We start from the raw sequence: 23,531 nt of genomic DNA, 5'->3' as shown, positions 1-23,531 counted from the left end.
TTATAGGGCAGGAACGGAGCTCTCAGTAGTTTCAGTGTCTGGGGTTTATTGCCCTCTGCTGGTTACTGCCAACACTGCAGTTTTCCATTCTCAGCAGTTTCCTCTGGTAATGAATTTTGGTCATGTGACTGTTTAGCCTGCATGGACACCAGTACCAACCCCTCTCTTACAGTAACACCAACCCTATGAACTCTCAGAGACCCCCATTCTGCTCTCATCTTAGTCACAGTTCTCCGTTCATTACTTTGTCTGATCCTACAGTTTCTTGCTTTACTGTGATCTGTTCTGCTCGCTGGTGTAGACCAGAGAAGGATGAGTTCTCCTCTTCAGTCTTTCTTCCTCCTGATCTGAGGGAGTTTGTCCTGCTACTGTTTACTCCAAAAACAAATAAAGGAACACAAAAGTAAAGATCACACATTACAACACAGACTTTAGCAAGTTCTATTTAATTTCTACTGTATAAATACTTTTACAGCAAAAAAAGATTGATCTTTAACAAACCAGGATCCATAAACAATAAAAATACCAATAAAAAAGCAAAAATGAAAAAAGCCTTCATCTTCATTGTCATAAATCCAACAATTACAGCAATTCTGTTAATAAAGCGATATCACCATCTCTGTAGTTCAGCTTTTATACAAGGTATTGAATTTTATACAAGACGTTTAGTCAGGAAGGTTGTTTTCAGGCTGGTTTCCTGGCCTGTGATTAAACTGATAAAATCAAAACAACATGAACAGACAAGCTGAAACTGAAGAGCTCTACCTGCAGCCCTCTCAGATTCTCAGTTACTGTAAAGCGATGCAGAGAAACAGGAACAGCTCACAGTCAGCGCTGCACCACGACTGCAGGATTATTTCCATGATGCAGAACCCATTACCAAAACGTGTCTCTACAGGAGTGTCATGCAAGCGAAAACTAAAGGCCACAGGCAAAAAGCAGGGGAACGTTCTCCAACATCCACCCCCCTCTACCCCTCAAGCCCATCCTGAGTTGTTGGAGCAGGAAACACTAAAATGGGTGAACAGAAGGTTCTCCAGGACCAGGGTTTAGGAACTGTTGGTATAGACTACTGCCCCTAATCCTGCTCCTGGAGACCTCTCTTCTAACAGCTCCAACCCTAATCCTCTCCATCTGACCTGATCAACCCCACCGGTTCCTCCGTGGTGGACGTGGTGTTGCCACAAGATTGAAAAACAATAAATAAAAAAGTGACTTTAAGATTTTACCTATTTTAAGCAAGTGACCATCAAATTTGACTCATTTCTGTAACCTGTAGGACTTCTGGTCTTTGTTGGGGTACAGTGGTCTGTATCTGTTTTTCTACCTTTTAGACAAATTTAAGTGTTAAACGACAGTCAGGGGGAAAAGAACAGCTACTGGAAGCAGACAGTAACTGCAGCTGTCTGATTAAAGGCAGGCAGCACTGCACCAGTGCGTCCCATCAGACCCTTAAACACCCTTTACTAAAAACAGCAGTGCTGAGAATTCACTGACCAAATCAGACCCTCTCCACATGTGTGTTTCATCTACACTAAAGATACCCTACACAGTTAAAGTAAACTGAAGAAGAAAAGCTGAGGTCATCTAATCTATGAACGCTGCTGTTCCCATAACCCCCCTCTGGAAACCGGATCATGTCTGTATGTATACAAACACCAACCCTCTCATTAAGTGCTATTACTTGTGCAAAATCTAGTTGTCCTGAAAATCCCGGGACCACCCTGTTAAGACTTTCAGGATTTGCTTACTGATACGTCACAACACATCTCAGACTGGTAACAGTACGATTAGGGAGGACTGTCACAAAACACTCCCCTTACAGCCAGAAAAAAAAGACAATACACAAAATAAAGCACACATACACTATATGGACAAATGTAATGGGACACCTGCTCATTCATCATTTCTTCTGAAATTAAGGGTATTAAAAAGAGTTGATCCTGCTATTGTTGGAGGAACGGTCTACTTTCTACTAGATTTTGGAGCAATGTGTCAAACGTTTGGACACAGTGTATCAATGTAGGCAATGTAACACCAACTAAAAGTTGATTCTGACTCAAAGTTTAACAAACACAGAAAGAGCCGAATAACTCCAGCGTTGAGGGCAGGAGGGACAGAAAGCACAGACTGGTCTGTTTGTTTGTCATGGTAAAAAAAGCTCTGTGGTGAGTGTGTGTATTTATATATGTGTGTGTGTGTGTATGTGTGTGTGTGTGAGAGGGGGGGGTGTAGGCAGGATGGTGGTGGTGATGTGTATACATTTTCTGTGTGTGTGTGTGTGTGTGTGTGTGGTCCCAACTCTCAGTATTTGGGGACTTTGGTATAGTCCTCCTGGTGGACACTCTTGCATAAGCACATAGACAGAATCATTCCCAGGAGCTGAAACACAAAACAGAGCTGTGAGTGGTCGGTGTCTCTCTCTCTCTCTCTCTCACACACACACACACACACACACACACACACACACACACACACTACAGATGTTCAGAAAACTGAAATAGTGATAATATACTAATATAAACTAACTCCACACTCCAAAACTGAATCATTAGCAGATGCTTTTAAATCCTCTGAAATATAAATCTGCAGTATCTCTCATGTTTACACTCCCCAGAGGGCAGTGCGTTCCTACCCTTAGAGATGAAGAGGGCAGTAACTGAAAAGTTTCACATAATTGAATAAACTAAAGGCAGTGAGCTGAGCCCTTAATTCAGCTCCCACTTTAAACAGAGTTTCCTTCCTAAATCAGGAATCCTCTTGTCTCATCTTTTCTCTTTTTCTCAGGTGTTTTTCTTTCTTTTCTTCTGGTCTCATTCTAGTTTTCTCTTTACCGGTTTACCGTCTGCCCCTCTATAAAGGTGCAGTATAGCGCTGCTGTTTGGGAGCGCTTTCATGCAGATGTCCAGCAGGTGTGTTTGATCAGCAGTAATTAGCAATTAGGGAAATTGAGTTTTCAGAACTGCTCCCAGATGCTTTTTTACTACACCATCTTGCCCCCTGCTGGTGACTGGCGGTGTGGACTGAACCCTTACACAGGCGACCTGGACTGATGCCGCCTGCTCCCGCCGTCCTGTCCACTGCTCTCTCTTTCGCCCTATTCCAAAGCCGCCCGGTCCAGCTCACTGTGGGCCCAGCAGTACTCCTGCCTGACGTTCTCGGACTATCGGACTACTAGAAAATAAAATCCCCCTCTTGGTTGTTTCAGTTACGCTGGCCTGAGTCTCTCCCTTGGGCTCCCAGGTCACACCTTACTACTATAATCTCAAAATGATTAGAAATATCAGAGATTTAGACATTCAGAGGATTTCACTTGCATCCTTCTTCACACTGCAGCTTTTTCTATATAGAATTTCTGCTCATCTTTCCAGCTTGAGTAACGCATGCAGCTGGAATTGCTTTGTGGAGCTGCAGGGAAATCGCACTGCACACAACATGCTACTCAGTGTTTAAGAGTTTTAGCAGATCTGTACCTCAAGCACCGCCACTCCCACACAGACTCCCAAAATAACACCGCAGTTACTCAGCAGCCAGTCCTCCACACTGGATATGCAGCCCTGCACACAAACAGAGGCAAACAGAGGGTTAGAGAAATGCAGAGAGGGACATGGAGCTGATCCTGAAAGGGAAGAAGGCAAGCATCTCTCTTCTGCCGGATAATACGGGAGTGTGAGACCACCTCCAGATCACAGAACAGTCCCACAGGCCAAAGAGCTCTGAACACCTCGCACCTGACAGCCCTCCCTCCAACCTGCCTCTTCCCACGCAAGCATCTGACCAGTCATTTTTTAGTCTGTGCCCGTTCCTCTCTCCCACAAGATGACCGCCAGAACACTACAGACAGTCCACCGCTCAGTGGCGCAGACTGCAGCTGTAGCACCAATACACCGGTGAATTCAACACGTCGGTACGAACATATTCTTATTAAGGGTACCTGAGTACTGTATATAGCAGATGGTGTGTGTGTGTGTGTACATGTGTATATATAGAGAGATAGACAGTGTGCTTCCTTTACTTTGTATTTATATTGTAATTGTTACAGAAACAAGCAGTTACACTGTATCTTAAAATTCTTACTCAGCACTTTTCTTCCTGCTGGACTATAGGTACTAATGACCTGGAGTGTGTATGATGATAAACTCCTGGATCTATTGACTGAAACATGTCACTGGAAAACACTCCAAAAACAGGTCACATTAGCTGTGGATCTTGGGTAAAACACTGCTTGGTATACCTGTGTGAACTGAGCGGAACAAAGGACATGAGGTAGCTGCAAATATCAAAACGACCCTCTGATTATCATCTAAGTGTGATGTAATTCCTCTGCTGGAGAGAAATAAGGGCGCATGCTAGCTGCACAATATGGGGTTTATTAGTTATCACAACATCCACTGTTAGAATTCTGCTATTAAAGAAGACTGGAATATGCAAATGAGACTCAGTAAGAGTTATGAGGACTGACCTGTACTGCACAGATCTAACATGTACCTTAGTGTAGACAGGCCACTCAGGGACCAGACTCTGACACAGGCCCGTCTCCTGAAGCTCTGTGCCAGGAATGGACTCATTCCTGCAGGAGCATGGATACAGAGTCTGCGTGCTGTTCTTTATCCACACATTCTCAGTCCAGTTAGACGGTCCAGTCCACCCACAGCACTGAACCTGAGACATGGACAGACAGACAGACAGAGAGTGAGTAAGTGTTTATTACACAGAACACACATTTAAAAGCAGGCAGGCAGGCAGACATGCAGACGGTCTCCCTCTCAGTCCCTCTGTTACCACACTGTTCACCACACATGATATCCCTAATAGAGATGAAACCATGCAGGCACTGTATTTGTGGTATCACCAGAATTTATTTTTTTAGATATGCAGAGCACCACACACACTCACACTGTGACCTCAAGCTATATTTAATGTCTGAACAGACATTTTATTGGTCTGTGCTCCTTCACAGCTCAAGGTAAAGCATGACAAAAAAATCACTATCCACTCAAATCCACTAAACATTTACATTTCAGGCATTTAGCAGACGCTCTTATCCAGAGCGACTTACAAAAGTGGAACAGCTGACCAACATGGCCGGGTCAGACCGTCCTAGTATGATTGTTGGTGACAGGCAGGTGTTAACCTGTGTTAAGTATTTCTATGACTGCTGATCTGGGACATTCAGTGCCTTGTTGATGATCGAGAAGAATGGTCTGCAATAGTGATGAGCAAAAGATCAACCCAACCTCGAGGTAGATCAGCAGCAGGGGAGCATGTCAAGCTCCACTTCTCAACAACACAAATCTGTGGAACAGTCCAGGCTGGTGGAGATGGTGGAATGGTGTGGTACACTTAACACCAATCAATCATCACTTAAACATGTATGCAGGTGAGGCCCTTCCCAATATTAATATAGTGTTCTTAATAATAATAAAAGTGTATGTGTTTTTGGACTGGCAGGTCTGTAATGATCAGAATACAGGTTTCTGTGTCTCCGGTGCTGCAGAAGGAGAACAGCTCGCAAAAAGACCAGAAAAGGCTTACCGTTTTCTGCAGGTAATCCCACGCATGCTCAGATGTCCTGTTCTGACCTGTATAACCCACTATAATCGTGTTCACAATAGTGGATATCTCACGCTTCAGCTGAGAGGAGCGAGAAAAACAAGAAATAAGCAGACAGACATTTCTAAACCTGCGACAGAATCTTTACATAACATATATATATATATATATTCATAAGAATAACAGTTATAGACTCATTCTACTGACTGCAGCATACTCTCTGCTGTGTTCTGATACTGCTTCATCAGAGAAAATGCTTAACTTTAACCTTTAAAAATCTGTTTACATTAAACTGAGAAAACATCTGAATGACATAACCATATGTATTTCATGGGAGAGTTGCGATGGAAAGGGAACAGCTGGGCGTCCGTGCAAAGAGCGATGGAACCTCTCCCAGTTCTGAGAAAAGCTCTGCCACCCTGCCCTGTGGTGAACCATTACTTGAGAAAAACAGAGCGTGCCCAGGCAAAGGCTCCAGCTCTGTTCTCCACAGGTCATACAGGTAGTGAGCTATAAATCATGTAGCACTAATATTCTAACAGGGTGCACATAATAAGCAGTGGCCCTGCGGGGTAAACTGGACTACATACAGAATCTGACCTGCAGACAATAATGATTTAATAAAGATTTTAGATTAAGATTTTATCACAGGCAGCAAAACTCCCAGAAAACCAGAAAACTTCCAGTGGGGAAAACCCACCAGATCAGGTCAGACAGTAGTGAACTCATTAAGCTGTGAATTCATCCCTGATATCACTGACACTTAATTACTTTATTAAATTGTATATTTTGTGTCTTCGCGCACTTTGTGTGTATATGTAAACACACACAGCATTAAAGGCGTGTATATTTACTGAGCTGGTATGGCGGGGTACGCAATGTCGAGCCCCCATGTGATAGAGGTGATCAATGAAGAGAAAGGGAGGAGATGGGCGTAAAGTTGTTTGTCTTGGAGGTGAGGTGGAAATATGGGGTCTATATAGGGCTGAGGAGGAGGAGTTGGAGGTGTGGCCCATCTCCCAAAATGTTTTTAAAAAGTCAGAACTCCACTAGCTGGATAAATGTCTGGGTGAATTTAAAGATTAGGGTGGGTCTGAGACAGTGGAGGAGAAGGAACAAATGCCTGGAGGCCAGAACACAACACCGAGAACACAGTGTACACTTCTCATTCCCTAAATATTAACAGTGAGGAGCGCAGACTCCCTAAACCCACCAAAGCTCCTCTAGAAAGAATCAGTATGAGCTACTGGAGTCCACTATAAACAGCACTGACTGACAGCTGCAACTGCTGCCACTGTGCAAACAGACTACATTATGATGAACCTAAAACCGGGCATGTACACTGTTAAAAGGACAAGATCCTTGAGGAACATTATGAGGTTCTTCAATTTGAAACTGTGGAAGGAACATCTTAAGGTGATTTTAGGAATCTTCAGGAAAAGGTTTTTGGAAAGAGCTAACGTTTATTTGGTGAGATAAATTCCCCAGTTGGACATTCCAATATAGCAGCCCTAAAGATCTTCTAGGAGCCTCAATTCAAATGAAGTTTGAAGAACCAGATTTCTTACTGAGGGTAACCCTCTAGTTCTTACAGACACCTCTTAGAGCAATTAGGACTGTTAGGGTTCTTGGTGGAACCTAGAGGTTCTTCAAGAAACTACTATCATGTATACAGTGCATTTTGTGCTAGAGGATGGGACTACCAAAATTATGTCCACAAGCTTCTCAACTGATGACATCCAGCTCTTCTTAACTTCTCGTGTTTTAAGGCTTTTAAGGCAGAGTTCTTTAAGGGTATGGGTGGAGCGCTCCTGCAGTAAAAGTGCCATGAAGCTTCACCTGACATAAAAGTGATGCACCACCTTTAAAACCTACAAAAGGAATTAAAATCTACTTTATATTTCACTGCAAATTAAACACAGACACAAACTCTGGGTTCTCCCATAATGCTTACCAAGTCTCTCTGGAGGTAAATGAGCACAGCTGCTGTCACCTGGGCAATGAGGATCAGCACAAGACAGGTGAAGTACTGCCAGACAAGGGAAACCACACAGGACACACAAGACTCAGTACAAAATAATCACAAGGTACATTTCCAGCCTCTTGTTTTTAACCCTTTAAATGTTCATGCCTCTCTGATGAGGGAGCACGGCAGTGCAGGGCTGTGTTATCCCACATTTAGCGTGCAGAGGGAGGATCAGCTGGTCAGGCCTTACTCTTTTCTTTACTGGGTTAAACAGTACAGAGCCATTTGTCCTCTCAAAGGCTTATTTAACCATGTAGAGGAAACCAGTTCCCCTCATGAGGCCCCTCTGAACCTTACTGGCTTATCCCCGTCTCCCCAGCTCAGCAAATCCACTGGCATTATCCTCAAAAATCCAATTCACACAGAGCCTTTATCATGCTAATGGTAAGGGCTTTTATGAAAGTCCTTTGGCATGTACTGATTTCTGTTTTTATGGCCGTTTTTTTGACTTAGCACATGTAGCATTTTACATTCTAGCATTCTTGCTTTGATGACCAGCGTAAACGCTGTACAGCAGAAATGCATGTTTCTGATCCCGTTATAATGCAGTGTGAAAATACTGACTCACACATTTAACAATTCAGTTCAAGTTCAGTTAAAACTACGTTTTTCACCTCAGAAGTCTGTCACTAATATTACAGATACAAACAATATAACACTGATTATATACACTATAAGGACAAAAGTATTGGGACACCTACAGGAGCTTTTCTACCATCCCATTCTAAACCCACAGGCATTAATAAGGAGCTGGTCCTCCTCTGCAGCTCTAGCAGCAGCAGCAGGTCTGGAGCTCTGCTGCAGTTACTGAGTCAGTTGGAGGCTTTTCTGCACTCTGCTCTGAGCTCAGTGCTCGGCCCTGATCCCGCTCTGTAACTTTACGTGGTCTGACAGACACTCGTGGTTGAGCTGCTCTCTGTGAGCTGTTCCTCCTAAACTCTTCCACTGTTCAATAATAACACCACTCACAGCTGATGGAGGAAGATCTAGGAGGGAGGAGATTTCACCAGCTGACTTGTAGTTGTTGGTGCAGCGGTGTCTCCTATTACAAACAGAACCACGCTGGAGTTCAGTGAGCTCTTCAGAACCTCCCGTTCTTTCACTGATGTGTGGAAGAAAGGCAGACTGCAGGACTAGAGGCTGGATTTTATATACCTGTGGTTGAATATGACTGAATCTTGACACCTGAATTAACTGATTAAGAAGTGAGTTCCAATATTTTTGTCCATATAGTGTGTTAGATATTTGATAGATCTCTATATGAGATAGAGATACTTATTTGGCTGTGTTAATATTACAGCATTAAAATGATAAAAATTATACATTTGGTCAACCAATATTTTCAACAAACTATTTGTCTCAGTGTAATGAAAGTGTGAATTGATGTCTTATTTAAAGCAGTCTCACCAGTCCTAGAAGGCAGCGGATCTCATAGATGGCTCCAATGCAACCCAGGAAGCCCATGAGCATGGAGAGAGAGCCCACACCGATCAAGATGTAGGAGCCCACCTTCAGTGTGGTGGAAGATTCCTCTGCACAGACACACAACAAAAAGATTGACTTGTGGGAACTCACCACCCCCTCAAACAGACACACAACACACACACAGCCACAAGAGATTGCTAGTGAGGTCAGGATGTTGGATGATGATCCCCACCCCACCTAATCATCCCCAACTCATCTCAAAAATACTGGATGGAGCTCCTCCACCATCATTCCAGAGAACACAGTTCTTCCACTGCTCCATAGCTCCTCAATGCTGGGGGGCTTTATACCCCTCTAGCCCACACCTGGTATTAGGCAGCATGGAACCAATAGGGTCATGATGATGATCTGCTCCACAGAGTCCTATTCTATTGGCAGTACTTCTTCTCTACAGGGACTAGACAAGCTGTGTGTGTGCATTTGCACATCTGTGTCAGTAGCTGAAGGCATTCATTAGAAGGGGTGTCCACAAACATTTGGACATACAGTGAATGTTTGGTGTCTGTTCTTGGTTTTCAATGTGCAACACTCTGGCCTTTTTCCTTCTAATTTCAAACCATGAAGTCACAGCGAATCAGATGAGGGCAGTACTTTGGCATATATGACAATTGTAGTGTGTGTGTGTGTGTGTGTGTGTGTGTGTGTGTGTGTGGAAAGACATCAAACAGGCTAACGTTCATTTTACTGCTTAAAACACTAGAGGCTGAACCAGCTATAGGGGGTACAGCCTGTCATTTCCCCTTTCTGAGTAACCACAATTTTACTAATCCACCAATGAAAAAGACCACAGCTGACCAGATGCTAGTTAGGTGGTGGGCCATTCTCAGCACAACCTTGACACTGATGTGGCAGGCTGCTATCATATGCTGCACTGCTTTGGAGGGCTAAGACACAGCAGTGACTGTAGCAAATTGAGGTACAATTCAGGTTTATCTACTGAACTGAGAACCAGGCTCCTCTGCTACTATGGTCGGTGACCCTCCCGTCACTGCTGACATCTGCCTACCGACTACACTGAAGTTCAAATAGACTCATCATTACTACCACCATTACCCATCATTCCTCTCATTACTCCGAACATCTCTACTCTGATTATATTAGTTATATGATATTATGATGATGTCAGCACACCTGAGCAGTAGATCAGTCTCAGTGGCTCCTGCACAATGGTTATTAGTTTGCTCAGTGGGGGTCTAAGGTTTTGATGATTTATGATTTGTTGTCCTCTTATTGATTCCTGTGAAGCTACTTTGTGACGCCAGCTGTAAAAAACTCTGATTCATATCTGAACTGATTCATATCTGAACTGATTCATATGCTGTAGCTGTTAAAAGCTGCCAAAGTTTCCATATGTGCCACTTTTGTTTTGGGGGACTGAACGTTATTCTTTGTTTAGATTTAGTTAACTGGCTTTAGATATTTCTGTATGTTGGGGGCATTTCCTGTGTGTAAAACAGCTGCATATAAAGCATGTGATTTGGATTCATCTGGATCAGTATTTAACCTACAGAGTTAACCCCAGTGATGCTATGTATAGCTCCGTACAGTTCAGTCATTTTAGGATAATTACAGGCTGGTGCTGAGAGTAGAGGGTCTGTGTAGGTTGGGTGTGTATGAGATTTGGGGATATAATTTAAAGGAAAATGAGACGCTGTCTTACAGCTGCTTCTAGTTCCAGTGTTCTACTTTTGGTCTAACTGTAGACAAGCAGAAAGAAGGTATTTCTCCTGGAGCTCCGAGAGCTCAGCCCACCACAAACAGATGTTGTACTTCAGCGGCGGGGAGGAGCAGCAGAGGTTAGTTTCTGTAGGCCACATCATCCCTACACAACCCTTCAGCGCTGATAACGTGCTTGTTAAAAGTAAACATGCGGGTGAAGTAAGGCGGCATGTGTGCAGTTCATAACTGGATGTCTTGTGAGGGTAGTAGGGTTGAGAGACGGTATGGAGTTTCATGGTATGATTAACACCTTAGAAAATATCCCAGTATGACACTATTCTCCCTCTAGTTGTTCTTCTCATAATTACATATTATATATGTTATATTTTACATTATGTATTTTATTATACATTAATATGTATAATTCAGTATTATATGTATAAAAAGTAAAATGTCATTATGCATATTTCTTTGTAGATTTTTCCAAAGAAACATGGGTTTATAATCCACTTTTCTCTGTGAATGTCTACAAGCAACACGTCCCTCTTTCCCAGAAATGAAAAATGTTTATTATTCTTCAGAAAAGTGACCCCCCCCCACCTCTTTTATCATGACCATTTTAGAATGCTATTGTTTATAGTATCCATTTGGTCCTCTGGAGATAACAGAGGACCTGGCTCTTGGTCAAGTTCAGTACCATGAGGATATCCTCATGCCTGGAGTGGCCTTGGTCTGACGTCCTCTATCTGCGAACATGGGTAGGGTCCTCTGTATTATTGCTATAGGGGCTGGACCCCCCTGGTCCCTGGAGCCCATGCTGCACTGTAAGTGGAGGCCTGTTTATTTACTGAATCGAGAGGGGTTCACTCTAAACGTCCATTGAGATCAGGCAGAAACAGGATCTCAGTGTTCTCAGTTTCCATTCTCAGCTTTCCTCCTCTGCTGTTCAGCTTCTACTTTTTATTTATAGGGATTGGAACAGCTGCGCAACGAAAATACAGGAGCTCTTTATTTTCATAAAAGCTTGTTTTGTGGTAATCTCTACTGCAGTTCTCCAAAGAGAAGGTTTTACTTCCTGTCTATTTTACTTACATTCTATTTGTCGGGTTCCACAGTCCAGTCTGTCTATAAACATTCTGCAACATAGTTGACTGAAGTGTTAATACAGGGAGAGCCTGGAGCCTGGAGAACGGAAACTATGAGTGTACTGTGAGTGACAGAGTGCAGATGTTGAGATGTTGAACTAGATGCAGTGATGCAGAGTCAACGAGATTCCTTCAGAATTAAATTCAACTCTAACCCAAAACCTGCTTCAGTTTATGTGATGCATTTCTCTCTGATCTTCTACCACGTCTTTAAAGACTTAAAGGAAAACATTTCTATATACATATTTTATATAATCTCAGACAGCTGAGAGCCTCCACCTACAAACATCTGATAATGGATGAAAGTATGATTTAAATCTACTAATCCAATCATCTGATGGAGTCAAGGACAGGTAAGGACAGGGACCAGCTCTGAGGTCCTCCTGCGTGACCAGAGGAACCACTGAGCACTGAAACCCTTCCTGAGAGTCTGAACAAGCCAGATGGGTTTCATGATTCTACAGTGTGTTTGTATCTGTCCCTTATTTTACAGTCCTGCTCCCAGAGTCCACAGGATAGAACCAGTTACCAGCACGCATGAAAAACAGCCTCAGCCCTACACTACTCCTCAGTCCTACTCCTCAGCTCTACTCCTCAGTCCTACTCCTCAGTCCTACTCCTCAGCTCTACTCCTCAGTCCTACTCCTCAGTCCTACTCCTCAGTCCTACTCCTCAGCTCTACTCCTCAGTCCTACTCCTCAGCTCTACTCCTCATTCCTACTCCTCAGCTCTACTCCCCAGGCCTATTCTTCAGTCCTCTGCTCCTCAGCCCTATACTACTCCTCATTCCTACTCCTCAGCTCTACTTCCCAGGCCTATTCTTCAGTCCTCTGCTCCTCAGCCCTATACTACTCCTCATTCTTACTCCTCAGTCGTACTCTTCAGCTCTCTACTCCTCAGCTCTACTCCTCAGCCCTACTCCTCTGCCCTTTGCTCCTCTGAATGAAATCTATCCTGACAGTGACTCTGAGGCCAGCTGAGTTTTTATACTCACGCAGAACAGCAATAAAACTCTGGTTATCCAGCAGAACCCAAAGTCCAAAGCCCATGATCAGAGAACCAAAGATCTGAGGAGCAAAAAAGAGATTGATTAATACATTCTTACAAGACTTTCTGTTTCCCACCACAAAGAGAGAGAGAGAGAGAGAGAGAGAGAGAGAGAGAGAGAGAGAGAGAGTGAGTTACACTAGTTAGCCATTTAGCTACCACTGTTAGCCTAGTGCTAGTGAAAGGTGTCTAACAAGTTTATTAACATTCACTTCAGTTTGCAGATTATACCATTTTAATTAGGAGGATTTAAGCATTTTTTGCAGTAATAATAAGAATAAAATATAGGAGACAGTGCTTCAACTTTTTATGCAAAAGCATTTCTGCTCTTGGTGTCTCCACTGCAGTGTGCTGGGTGCTGGTGCATGCTTTACTGAGTGATCAGAATCCAATCAGAGAAGCTTCATTTTCTCTGGCCTTGAGAAAAGTCAGGCACCGTCACCGCCTGACTACTGTGCCTGGCGTCGGTGAGCTGGGCTCGTGGTGGCTGCCGCTGTAGGAGAGGCAGTAAAGCACAGGCTTGCTGGCTAATTAAAGGCCTCTGTCTTCGGAACACAGACATCAGAGACACACACACTCACACACCCTTCTACACTGTTCATTAGTCTTTGGGTGAGGCTGTTTACCATCCTTTTCACTAACAGGTCTAATTAGCCTGGAGCGGGAGCATGCCAACCCCACGCTTTACTCCTTCCATCTACTTCCTGAGACAGACCTCATCTGTACAGATCCGGCTTTGGTCTTCATGTCTTCACAGTTCTGATAGATATTCTGATCAGTTCTTTACAGAATGCTTCCAAATGCTAACAGCTGCAGGATAAAACATGACTGATGAGAAGACTTGGCCCAACAGGAGACATTAACGAGGTGGGAGAGGGTGTACTTACAAAGAAGAGCAGGTTGAACAAGAACAGGAAGTACTTGGTCGCTGTAATGCATCCTTTCCCCATAGCTGCAACCCTGTGAGGGAGAGAGGTAACGGTCATCAGGGAACAATGGCAGAAACTGCAGGCCAGAGCTGTCTCCCCACCAGAGCTGTCTCTCCACCAGAGCTGTCTCCCCACCAGAGCTGTATCTCCACTAGAGCTGTCTCCCCACCAGAGCTGTCTCCCCACCAGAGCTGTATCTCCACCAGAGCTGTATCTCCACTAGAGCTGTCTCTCCACTAGAGCTGTATCTCCACCAGAGCTGTATCTCCACTAGAGCTGTCTCCCCACTACAGCTGTCTCTCCACTAGAGCTGTATCTCCACTAGAGCTGTCTCCCCACTAGAGCTGTATCTCCACTAGAGCTGTCTCTCCACTAGAGCTGTATCTCCACCAGAGCTGTATCTCCACCAGAGCTGTCTCCCCACTAGAGCTGTATCTCCACTAGAGCTGTCTCTCCACTAGAGCTGTCTCCCCACTAGAGCTGTCTCCCCACTAGAGCTGTCTCTCCACTAGAGCTGTATCTCCACCAGAGCTGTCTCCCCACTAGAGCTGTATCTCCACCAGAGCTGTCTCTCCACTAGAGCTGTCTCCCCACTAGAGCTGTCTCCCCACTAGAGCTGTATCTCCACTAGAGCTGTCTCTCCACCAGAGCTGTATCTCCACTAGAGCTGTCTCCCCACTAGAGCTGTATCTCCACTAGAGCTGTCTCTCCACTAGAGCTGTCTCCCCGCTAGAGCTGTATCTCCACTAGAGCTGTCTCTCCACTAGAGCTGTCTCCCCACTAGAGCTGTCTCTCCACTAGAGCTGTATCTCCACCAGAGCTGTCTCCCCACTAGAGCTGTATCTCCACCAGAGCTGTCTCTCCACTAGAGCTGTCTCCCCACTAGAGCTGTCTCTCCACTAGAGCTGTATCTCCACTAGAGCTGTCTCCCCACTAGAGCTGTATCTCCACTAGAGCTATAAAATTTTTTAATGCTCAGGTATTGTTAATACAGACACCCTGCTTCTAAATGCATGCTAAAAAGGTCAGACTGACAGGTGAAAGGTAATCATTATGGATCCCAGTTTAAGTTGTTTACTCCAAAACCTTGAAAAGATCATAATTATGAATTTGTTTGTTGTTTCCTTTTCTGCAGTTTTGTACTGCATGGGTAGGAGGGTAAGTACTTAACACACGTCTCCTCTGCTACATGTGAAGCCAGATACCACATCTTTTTAAACTGCTTCCGATGCGCTCATAGGAAAGTGCCGGGTCCTGAGCTCCACCACACCAGCTAACAGACATTGCTAACATCACTTAATAGTAATGAGAGGAAAGAGCGCCATCTACCCACCATGAGAGAGCCCAGCTAATTGTGCTCTCTCTGACTCCGGCTGCTGATGGCAAAGAGGGTTGGCTGAGAATTTTAACCTGCGACCCCCGGACCACTCTGAGTCAAGTCAAGTCAAGTCAAATTTATTTGTATAGCGCTTTTTACAACTGTTGTCGTCACAAAGCAGCTTTACATAATTATTACTTAATAAAGAACAGAGACAGAGAAGAAAGAATAAATAACATGAAGCGTCAAAGACCCCCGTGAGCAAGCCAACGGCGACAGTGGCAAGGAAAAACTCCCTCAGAGCTGGAGGAAGAAACCTTGGGAGGAACCAAGACTCACAAGGGGGACCCGTCCTCCTCTGGCCAGACTGTTTTAAACATTAATGATAAAAATTACCAAACCAGATACAACAGAAAGTTAATAGTGGTGATATTAATAGTGTCAGACAGGCACGAGTCCATCTAGGTTTCAGCACGGCCACCAAACAGGCAGCAGCGGCTGGCGGGTGAGCCATGGGTGGTGGTGGGTTGGGGGGGGGGACCCGCTGGCTGGACTGGTAGGTGGCAGCTGGTTAGATGCAGGTAGAGGGGACCTCAGCGGGCAATCTTCCTGCAGATCGGGCTGGGTGGCCATTTACTCGGGGAAGGTAAAGAGAGAGAAGTTAGTTCTAAGAGGAATTTTATGGAGTGCAGAAAATGTTGATCATCAGCATCTGGGTATGTCTGATGACTCCGGCAGGTCTGATTATCACAGCATAATTAAAAGGAGAGAGCCAGAAGGTAACACGGACACGGGCGTACCCTGAGAACACCAGCATCTATCTGCTCCACCGTCAACAAACCTGAGTGATCGCGTGTAAGCAGCGAGACGACAGCTCCAGCATCTCAGAGTACTACAATTCCCTGGGTCCGCGAACCCCTGGACCTGCAGCCCTTATCTAAGAAACATTAATTACCAAAAGCTAAACTAAACATATAAGTTTTCAGTTTAGATTTAAAGATTGAGACTGTGTCTGAGTCCCGAACATTATCTGGAAGGTTATTCCAGAGCTGGGGGGCTTTATAGGAAAAGGCTCTTCCCCCTGCTGAGGTTTTCTGAATTTTGGGAACGAGTAAGAGTCCAGCACCCTGAGATCTAAGTAGTCTTGATGGTTCGTAATATACTATAAGATCCTGCAGGTACTCAGGAGCGAGGCCATGTAGGGCTTTATATGTTAATAAAAGAATTTTGTATTCAATACGGAATTTAACTGGGAGCCAATGAAGTGCTGATAGAACTGGACTGATATGGTCACATTTTCTAGTTTTAGTAAGGACCCTGGCTGCAGCATTTTGCACCAGCTGAAGTTTATTGAGGTTCCTGCTGGAACAACCTGACAGTAATGCATTACAGTAATCTAGCCTTGAGGTAATAAAAGCATGTACTAGCTTTTCTGCGTCCTGTAGAGATGAGGAGTTTCTTAGTTTGGAGATGTTCCTAAGCTGCATAAAGGCTGTTCTACTAATATTAACTATATGTTGCTCAAATGATAAATCTGAGTCGAATGTGACGCCAAGATTTTTAGCTGCTAAACCAGGAATGATGGAAGCATCAGTCTAACATTAAGTCTGATAGTTTATTTCTAGAGTCTTTTGGACCTAAAAGGAGAACTTCGGTTTTGTCACTGTTAAGGAGAAGGAAGTTGTGACATCCAGAGTTTTATATCCTTTACACAGTCCTCCATTTTCTGTAGTCTAAATTTATCGTCAGGTTTGGCTGATATATAGAGCTGTGTGTCATCTGCATAGAAATGGAAATTAATGCCATGTCTGCTTATAACTGAGCCCAGTGGTAACATGTATAATGTAAATAATAGTGGTCCTAAAATTGAGCCTTGCGGAACTCCATATCTTACTTCTGCGTAGTTTGAAGATAAATCGTTTATCTTTACAAATTGGAAGCGTCCCGTTAGATATGATTGGAACCATGATAGGGCTGTCCCTGTGATTCCAACCATTTTCTCTAATCTTTCTAGTAATATAGAATGATCTATTGTATCAAAGGCTGCACTAAGGTCTAGTAGGACTAATGAGCCACTCTGCATTCTGAGCCACTCTGCAGCCACTCTGAGCCACTCTGAGCCACTCTGAGCCACTCTGCAGCCACTGCAATTCTAATGGGAAATGTAGGCAGGACTATCTGCTCATTTTTATGGTAATGTTAATGTTCGGTTACAGTGGACGTAGCTTTTGTTTTACTGCTTTCTCTGATTAAGCGTTTTTGGATACTGGGTATTGGATAGGTGCCATTTCCACTTTTCCTCTTTCAGGAACACACACCTTCACACAGAACGCACTCAGCCTTCTCTGCAAAATGGACTCCAAACAGGAAATATGACGATGCCAAAAAAATCAACATCACCAAGCTCACTTGGCTAGCCTTCTTCTGTAAACTACAGGGAGCTGTAATCCCAGGAACCGCTAGTCTGCACTTTTTGGTGCTGGAAGCTATATTTGATCTAACAGTAGTGTAGTTATGAAATATGAGAATATCACAGAGATCACTGTTCCACTGCAAAACAAGCTCCAGGCATTGTCTGTAAGCTCCAGTAATTTAAGCTGAGTAAACACAGCTAAGACAAACTGGCGACATCAGCAAGTTTCACTCTTTCCCATTTCTGCTCTACACCCAGCTGACTGAGAAGAGCTCACAGAGGCACACAGCAAGAAGAAGACCACAGTGCATACGGGTCCTCACCACATGCCTTAGATTTGAGACCCATCTAAGAAAGATCTCTGCCCATGAGTCTAACTGGAAGCTTCACACCCCCACTGGTGTTGAGTCACAAAGAGAGATATACAGAACAACAGTGCAACAGTTATTTGTGGTTTGACATGGTTACCATATTACTACTGACACCAACAGCAACCCACAATTCACACTGACTTTTATTTTTATACAAAGAAGAACAGCATGAAAAGCCTTTCAGTAAGACCTAAAGCTGCAGACCCGACCATTTCTAACACCCCCTGAGTCAGCAAACACAGGAGAAGCTCATTCAGTAGACCTTATTCCCCTATGAAACTGCTGTCCCAGCGTCTTACTGACCCTAAAAAAGGGAAACTTTAACTGAAAGTTCAACAACAGCAAAGAAAGCAAGAAATGGCCGAAAAGAAATGACATGCAGCAGCGCCCGGAGTTCTAAAACTTCAAAATAACTAAAGAGGGAGGTTCGAGCGTCCGTATGGACAGTATTGACTAACACTTTTTATTTGGTTCTTAATTGGGGGATTTTGGCCCACTCGTCCTTGCAGAATTCAGTCCTCCAGTTCTGTGAGATTCTTGGACCGGTTGCTCTTTTGAGGTCTGGGGGACTGTGAGGGTCTGCATGTTTATGCTGAGGGAGTCCCTTTCAGTTCAGACGTGTTAATAAAGCACTTTCACCAGGACTGTGTGATGTGATCCTCAACACGCCTCGTTCTGAGAGTCCACTTTCAGGTGTGTTTGGGATCATTGCAGTGCTATTTCTAATGACAGGGAGAAAACAGAAACGTGTATGATTACGTACAAGCCAGTTCAGGCCAGGCTGCAGCCGGACGCAGGGTTGTTCTGCCTTTTGGCCCTTTACCAAAGTGACGGCTCTGTTCACCTTCCAGCCCCCATTTAAATACCTCATCTACAAGCTTAGAAATGGATTCAAAATTCAATATCATTTAAACATTAAATTATGTGTAGTAATTACATTATGTATTTCTGTGTCTGCCCGTCAAAATGACAGACAAATGCAGCTCAGGAGCACTCTCTTACGGACTGTCTCAGTCATACTGATCATCAACTTCAGCTCAGCATTCAGAACAATCACCGCTCTCAGCGCTCACAGATGTAGGTCTGAACACCCCTCTCTGTAACTGGGTTCTGGACCCTCGTGACGGGCAGACCCTCATGACGGGCAGACCCCAGCTGGTGAAAACAGGAAACAGCTTCTCCCGATGTTTCGTGTGTTTCAGTGCATCTGGGGGAGGCATCACTGTCACGAGCAGGTGGAGGGGTCTTGTAGTGGGCTGCCACACACATCGTGTACATCAGCAGAGGACGTGGATTTCCTCTGCATAGACGGGCTTTACCTCCCTGACGCCCCGGGAAAGGTTGGCTCCTGCTGTTCTTAGGTCTGCCGTAGTCTGCAGCATGTGCACTTCTGAGGTCATCCATGGGTGTTCACCGTAAGCTGAACACTACCCAGTCAGTGTGATCAAGGCAGTGCTAAAGAGTCCAGTTTAAATCCTAACGCTACACTCTAATGAGGAGTCCCTCTGGTCACCAGTCCCTATGGTCACTAGTCTACAGCTCCATTACAAACAGGGGGACTAGTGCTGAACAGGGGAACTGATGATCCACTGATAGATTTTGTTTGTGTGTCAAAACATCCTGATAAAAAGGGAACAGGACCGTGATAAACAAGCAGATCACTCACAGGAAGACGCGCTGTATAAAAACTCCCTAAAACCATGAATCACTCCAGACCAGATAAAGCCCCAGGAGCTGCGTCCCAAAGCCCAGATTGCAGCCGAGGTAGGGCAGGACCTCGTAGGGCTTCTTATGAAGACTCCTTCTTAGTGTCCTATTGGTCACGCAGAGGGAACGGGCTGACCAGGCTGCTGCAGCTGCAGCAGGAAACTTGTTTTTCTGTTCTTCACAGAAATAAATAATGATAAAACATTTTAACAGAGCTCTGATCCAGAGGCCTCGAGTTCCGCTAGGCTCTGTTGTCCTTTCTTTTCCGTGTCTGTGTGCAGAGAACTGTGGGTAATCGAGGGCAGGAGGGATACATCAGTTCATCCAAACCTCTCCGAATGCAGGCTGCAGTCTGGGCTGTGTACGAAGGTCACAGCGGCTGAGAAATGCTGCCCTACCTCGGCTACAGGACCAAAGGGACTCCGATGATGACGAGGGGGCAGGACTCCGATTGACACACGTGTGGAAACTGATGACCAGGAGGGCCGAGCAGAGCTGTAAACACAGGCGCAGGGCTGGGCTGTGTGAAACCTCCAGGCCTGTACATGCTGGCTGTGGTCGGGGTCAGCACTGAGTGAGAGTGTTTTCAGCTTGATGCAAAATATTCTCATCATGATCATCAGCTCATTACCCTCCCTCACCCACAAGAAAGGGCACTGCAGCATTATTACACGCTTATTAACTGTTAAAAAAAGGATAAATCAAAAATTCTACTTTATTCAACAAAAGAATACAGAACAGATGGAGGATCTGAAACATGCCTTATCATCACCCAAACTGGCGACGAATCACTGTCAAGTATCAAGAATAAAGTAAAGTAAATACAGCCACTATGAATCTACTGGGAATGAACAGATAACTGCTGTGCTCAATATGAAGGCATGACTTTTGTAAGCCGCTGTGGATCAGAGGTTCTGCTAAATGCCTTACATGTAGTGTAACTGTGAGAGTGTTTAACATCACTACAGAATCAGCACCATTAAACAGCTCCGTTTGATGATAAATATAATCAACACAAAAATGCTTCCCGAGTCCTCTGGAGCTTTCAGAAACAATCACGGAGGATTAGAGCTGGTAGGGCTGGGCAATAACATGATATTTTAGGGTCCCGTGATCAATTTTGGTATTGAGATCCACAATCTGCTTCCCTAAGCATATCAGAGGTATCGTACAGGCAGCGTCATTCCTAACTCCAAGAAGTGACGAATCACCAGACAGAAAAAACAGACTCTCTGCTGCACTCATACGAGACCACCGAGACAAGATACCACGTGTAGCATGACAATAAGCCCCTCCCTGCCGTGTACAGTCAGAGAGAGAGAGAGAGAGAGAGAGAGAGAGTACAGCATTACAGTATGACCCCTACACAACAAGGGACTTTCCTCCAAGGGGGGCTTTACAGAAACAGTGAAACAGTGAAACAGTGAAAGTGGGGAACAGAATCAGACAGTAAAAGTGAAAGTTCGGGCCCTGCGCTCTGCTCCGGGGGGGTGAAACTCTGACAGACTGAGATAACTGCCTCCTCCACTCTACACCCCCTTCCTGTTTCTCTCAGAACAGACGATGAAGATGAAGATGAAGATGGTAAATGAATGCCAGACACTTTTCCCAGGCTGGGAGGGAGCAGCGGGGTGGTGTGTAGGCGTGTCCCGTTTTCTGGCCTGGTTACTGGATTAGTGGATCAGTTAAATCTTCTGTAAAGGGTAATGGATCCTACTGCGTGTGGTAACTGCGTAATGTTTACATAGCCATGTCTGTGTCTAACCGTTTATTAATCCAGGTTTAGTCGAGTTCTTGCTACATATATCACACAGGGTGTTGCAAAAGTAAGAGGAGGATCTTCAGTCTGGGTGTGAAGACAGCGAGCGACTCTGCTGCAGCTTCAACCGCAGCTTGTGTCTAAATTGGGAAAGCGTCTGCCAAACCCTTCTCACAACCATGTTTCCTTACTTCTGAGACTCTGATATTCATGATATTCAGCATCACCTTCTCATCATTAAAGACAAATATAAAAACATCTAGAGAGATGTTTAATGTGATGAAGACATCTTCAAATGTGTGTCTATAAACACGCCTTAAAGACATGTCCTGATCCGAAAGTCACGCCTCACGATGCCTCAATATGTCTACAGACATTCCAGGACGAGGAGCTGTACAGTGTCTGACCCTGCGTACAGAGCGGCAGAAGATCCCTGCTGTTGATGAGGGGTCTAACTCTAACAGCTGCCCCGTCTCCCAGCCTGTCCCTGCACAGGGTGACCAGACACGGACCTACAGCTGAACTACACCTCCTACACCCTCCTGATGGTGAGGGGAAAAAGGAGGAGTGACTTTCAGATGGTTTTATTGATCAGTTTAAACAGAACCACACATTTAAACCCAGCACTCAGATCTGATCTCAGATCAGATCACTAATCCAATCAACTCGAGACTAAAAGCAACAGGTCGGACTAAAGGCAGAACTGTGGAAGCAGAAGGCCTGTGTTCAGTAAGTGAAGCCAGCAAAGGCCCAAACACCCCGAGGATGAAGCCAGAGACTCCTCCACCTCCTCCACCTCCTCCACAGCCACGGCAGCGCGCTCAGCCCGAGCCGCTCGGCCAGAGAACCCCGCTGGAGCTGCAGCTAACTGCACTAACTGACTCCCAGACACGGTAGCACTGAGGTTAGGACTGAAGTTAGGACTGAAGTTAGGACTAGAGCTCGCGAGCACTGAGACGTGTGTGTCTTCGCTCTACAGAGGCGGACAGGCAGAGCTTACCTTCCCAGCAGAGCTTCACACCGCAGAACTCCGAACAGCCGTCAGCCCAAACTCCCAGAGAGTCAGCGAAGAGTGAGGAGCAGTCTGACTCACTCTGGATCCCCCCGACACACTTAACCCCCCCACTGCCGGGCTGGAGCACATCCTACTGCCACATGCTGACGCGAGTTTTCCGCTCATGCCCACGTGCTGTCCCACCCACCAGGAGGAGCCCTGCTCCTGCTCCTGCTCCTGCTCCTGCTCCTGCTCAGAGGAACCTTCCCTTCATTAACATATTATTCAATACTGAGATCATCTCACTAAACCCACACACCTGCAGAAACGTCTTTAACCATCATTTATAAAAACGGAATTCATAGAAATGTCATTTTAAAAAGTTGGACCCCACATTTATTACTCCTGCTAATGTGTAAAATCAGTACCAGGAGCAGAACATCAGCTGCAGATGATCAGAACACGGTTCGGGAGGGTTCTGGAGAGCTCTCCAATATAGAATCCAGTAGGAATTCTTTACTGAATCAGAGGGAGCTTGAGGAAGATGTGAGAGCATCTGTTTAAAAGCTGAAGGTGAAATGTCACACAGCTGAAAGATTTCTGCATGGAGGAGTGAGAAACACTTTCTCTCAGTTGATGTCAGAGACTGTAGATCAGTACAGGAAACATCTAACTGACCTTATTTCAGCCAAGGAGGCAAATACCAGCTATCAGAGAACAGGGTGTCCAAACTTTTCCCTCTCAGGAAAATGACATTTCAATCAATTACATTTTATTAATTAATTATAATTTAATACATTTAAAGTTAATTCCTAAATGTTTAGATGTTTTTAATTAATTAAAAAACACAACATTTTTCTGTAGTTTTTTTCACGAGTGTAAACTAGTGTAGATTTTACAGTGCTGCTGAAAGTTGTCCAAAATCACCTCTGGAATTTCATAGCAGATTTACCAGCATTTGGGGCAGGAATGATTCAGAGAAGGGTTATTTGTTTTCTTGTGTATTTTGGCAAATCTTCTAAAAGTACCTGGATATTTGTTTTGGTACTGGATCAATAAGATCAGCTATCTTTTTGATTGAATTAGCAATTATCACACACCCCTTCATCTCTAATAGGGGTCTTG

At 44.7% G+C, this 23,531-nt stretch overlaps 1 protein-coding gene across 2 annotated transcripts; it reads right to left on the bottom strand.

The window, feature by feature from the left end:
* Positions 1 to 430: 430 nt before the first annotated feature.
* On the bottom strand, positions 431 to 22,642 carry cd82b (CD82 molecule b). Of its 2 annotated transcripts, none has more exons than XM_072695377.1 (9): positions 22,413 to 22,642; positions 13,803 to 13,875; positions 12,863 to 12,935; positions 8,987 to 9,111; positions 7,508 to 7,546; positions 5,536 to 5,634; positions 4,489 to 4,662; positions 3,474 to 3,557; positions 431 to 2,382 (listed from the first exon to the last, which is right to left on the bottom strand). In XM_072695377.1, the coding sequence occupies exons 2-9, from the start codon at positions 13,863 to 13,865 to the stop codon at positions 2,305 to 2,307; spliced, it is 735 nt and encodes a 244-aa protein (XP_072551478.1). In that variant the 5' UTR covers positions 13,866 to 13,875; positions 22,413 to 22,642; the 3' UTR covers positions 431 to 2,304. The 2 variants fall into 2 exon arrangements, with proteins under 2 accessions (XP_072551478.1, XP_072551477.1); XM_072695376.1 differs by having other exon boundaries at positions 7,508 to 7,582; positions 22,413 to 22,637.
* Between the last annotated feature and the right edge of the window lie 889 nt (positions 22,643 to 23,531).

Source organism: Salminus brasiliensis, chromosome 13, assembly GCF_030463535.1.
Source record: "Salminus brasiliensis chromosome 13, fSalBra1.hap2, whole genome shotgun sequence".
Lineage (NCBI taxonomy): Eukaryota > Metazoa > Chordata > Actinopteri > Characiformes > Bryconidae > Salminus > Salminus brasiliensis.
This window is presented reverse-complemented; position numbering and strand designations above follow the sequence as displayed.

What these genes read in the sequence shown, in the direction of transcription:
- cd82b (XM_072695376.1), bottom strand. Translation starts at nt 13,865, where the DNA reads ATGGGGAAAGGATGCATTACAGCGACCAAGTACTTCCTGTTCTTGTTC. An exon ending in GGGATTACCTGCAGAAAACG is followed by an intron (nt 4,663 to 5,535) that starts GTAAGCCTTTTC and finishes TCCATGTCTCAG; the next exon opens with GTTCAGTGCTGTGGGTGGAC. An exon ending in TGGGAGTGGCGGTGCTTGAG is followed by an intron (nt 2,383 to 3,473) that starts GTACAGATCTGC and finishes TTTGTGTTTCAG; the next exon opens with CTCCTGGGAATGATTCTGTC.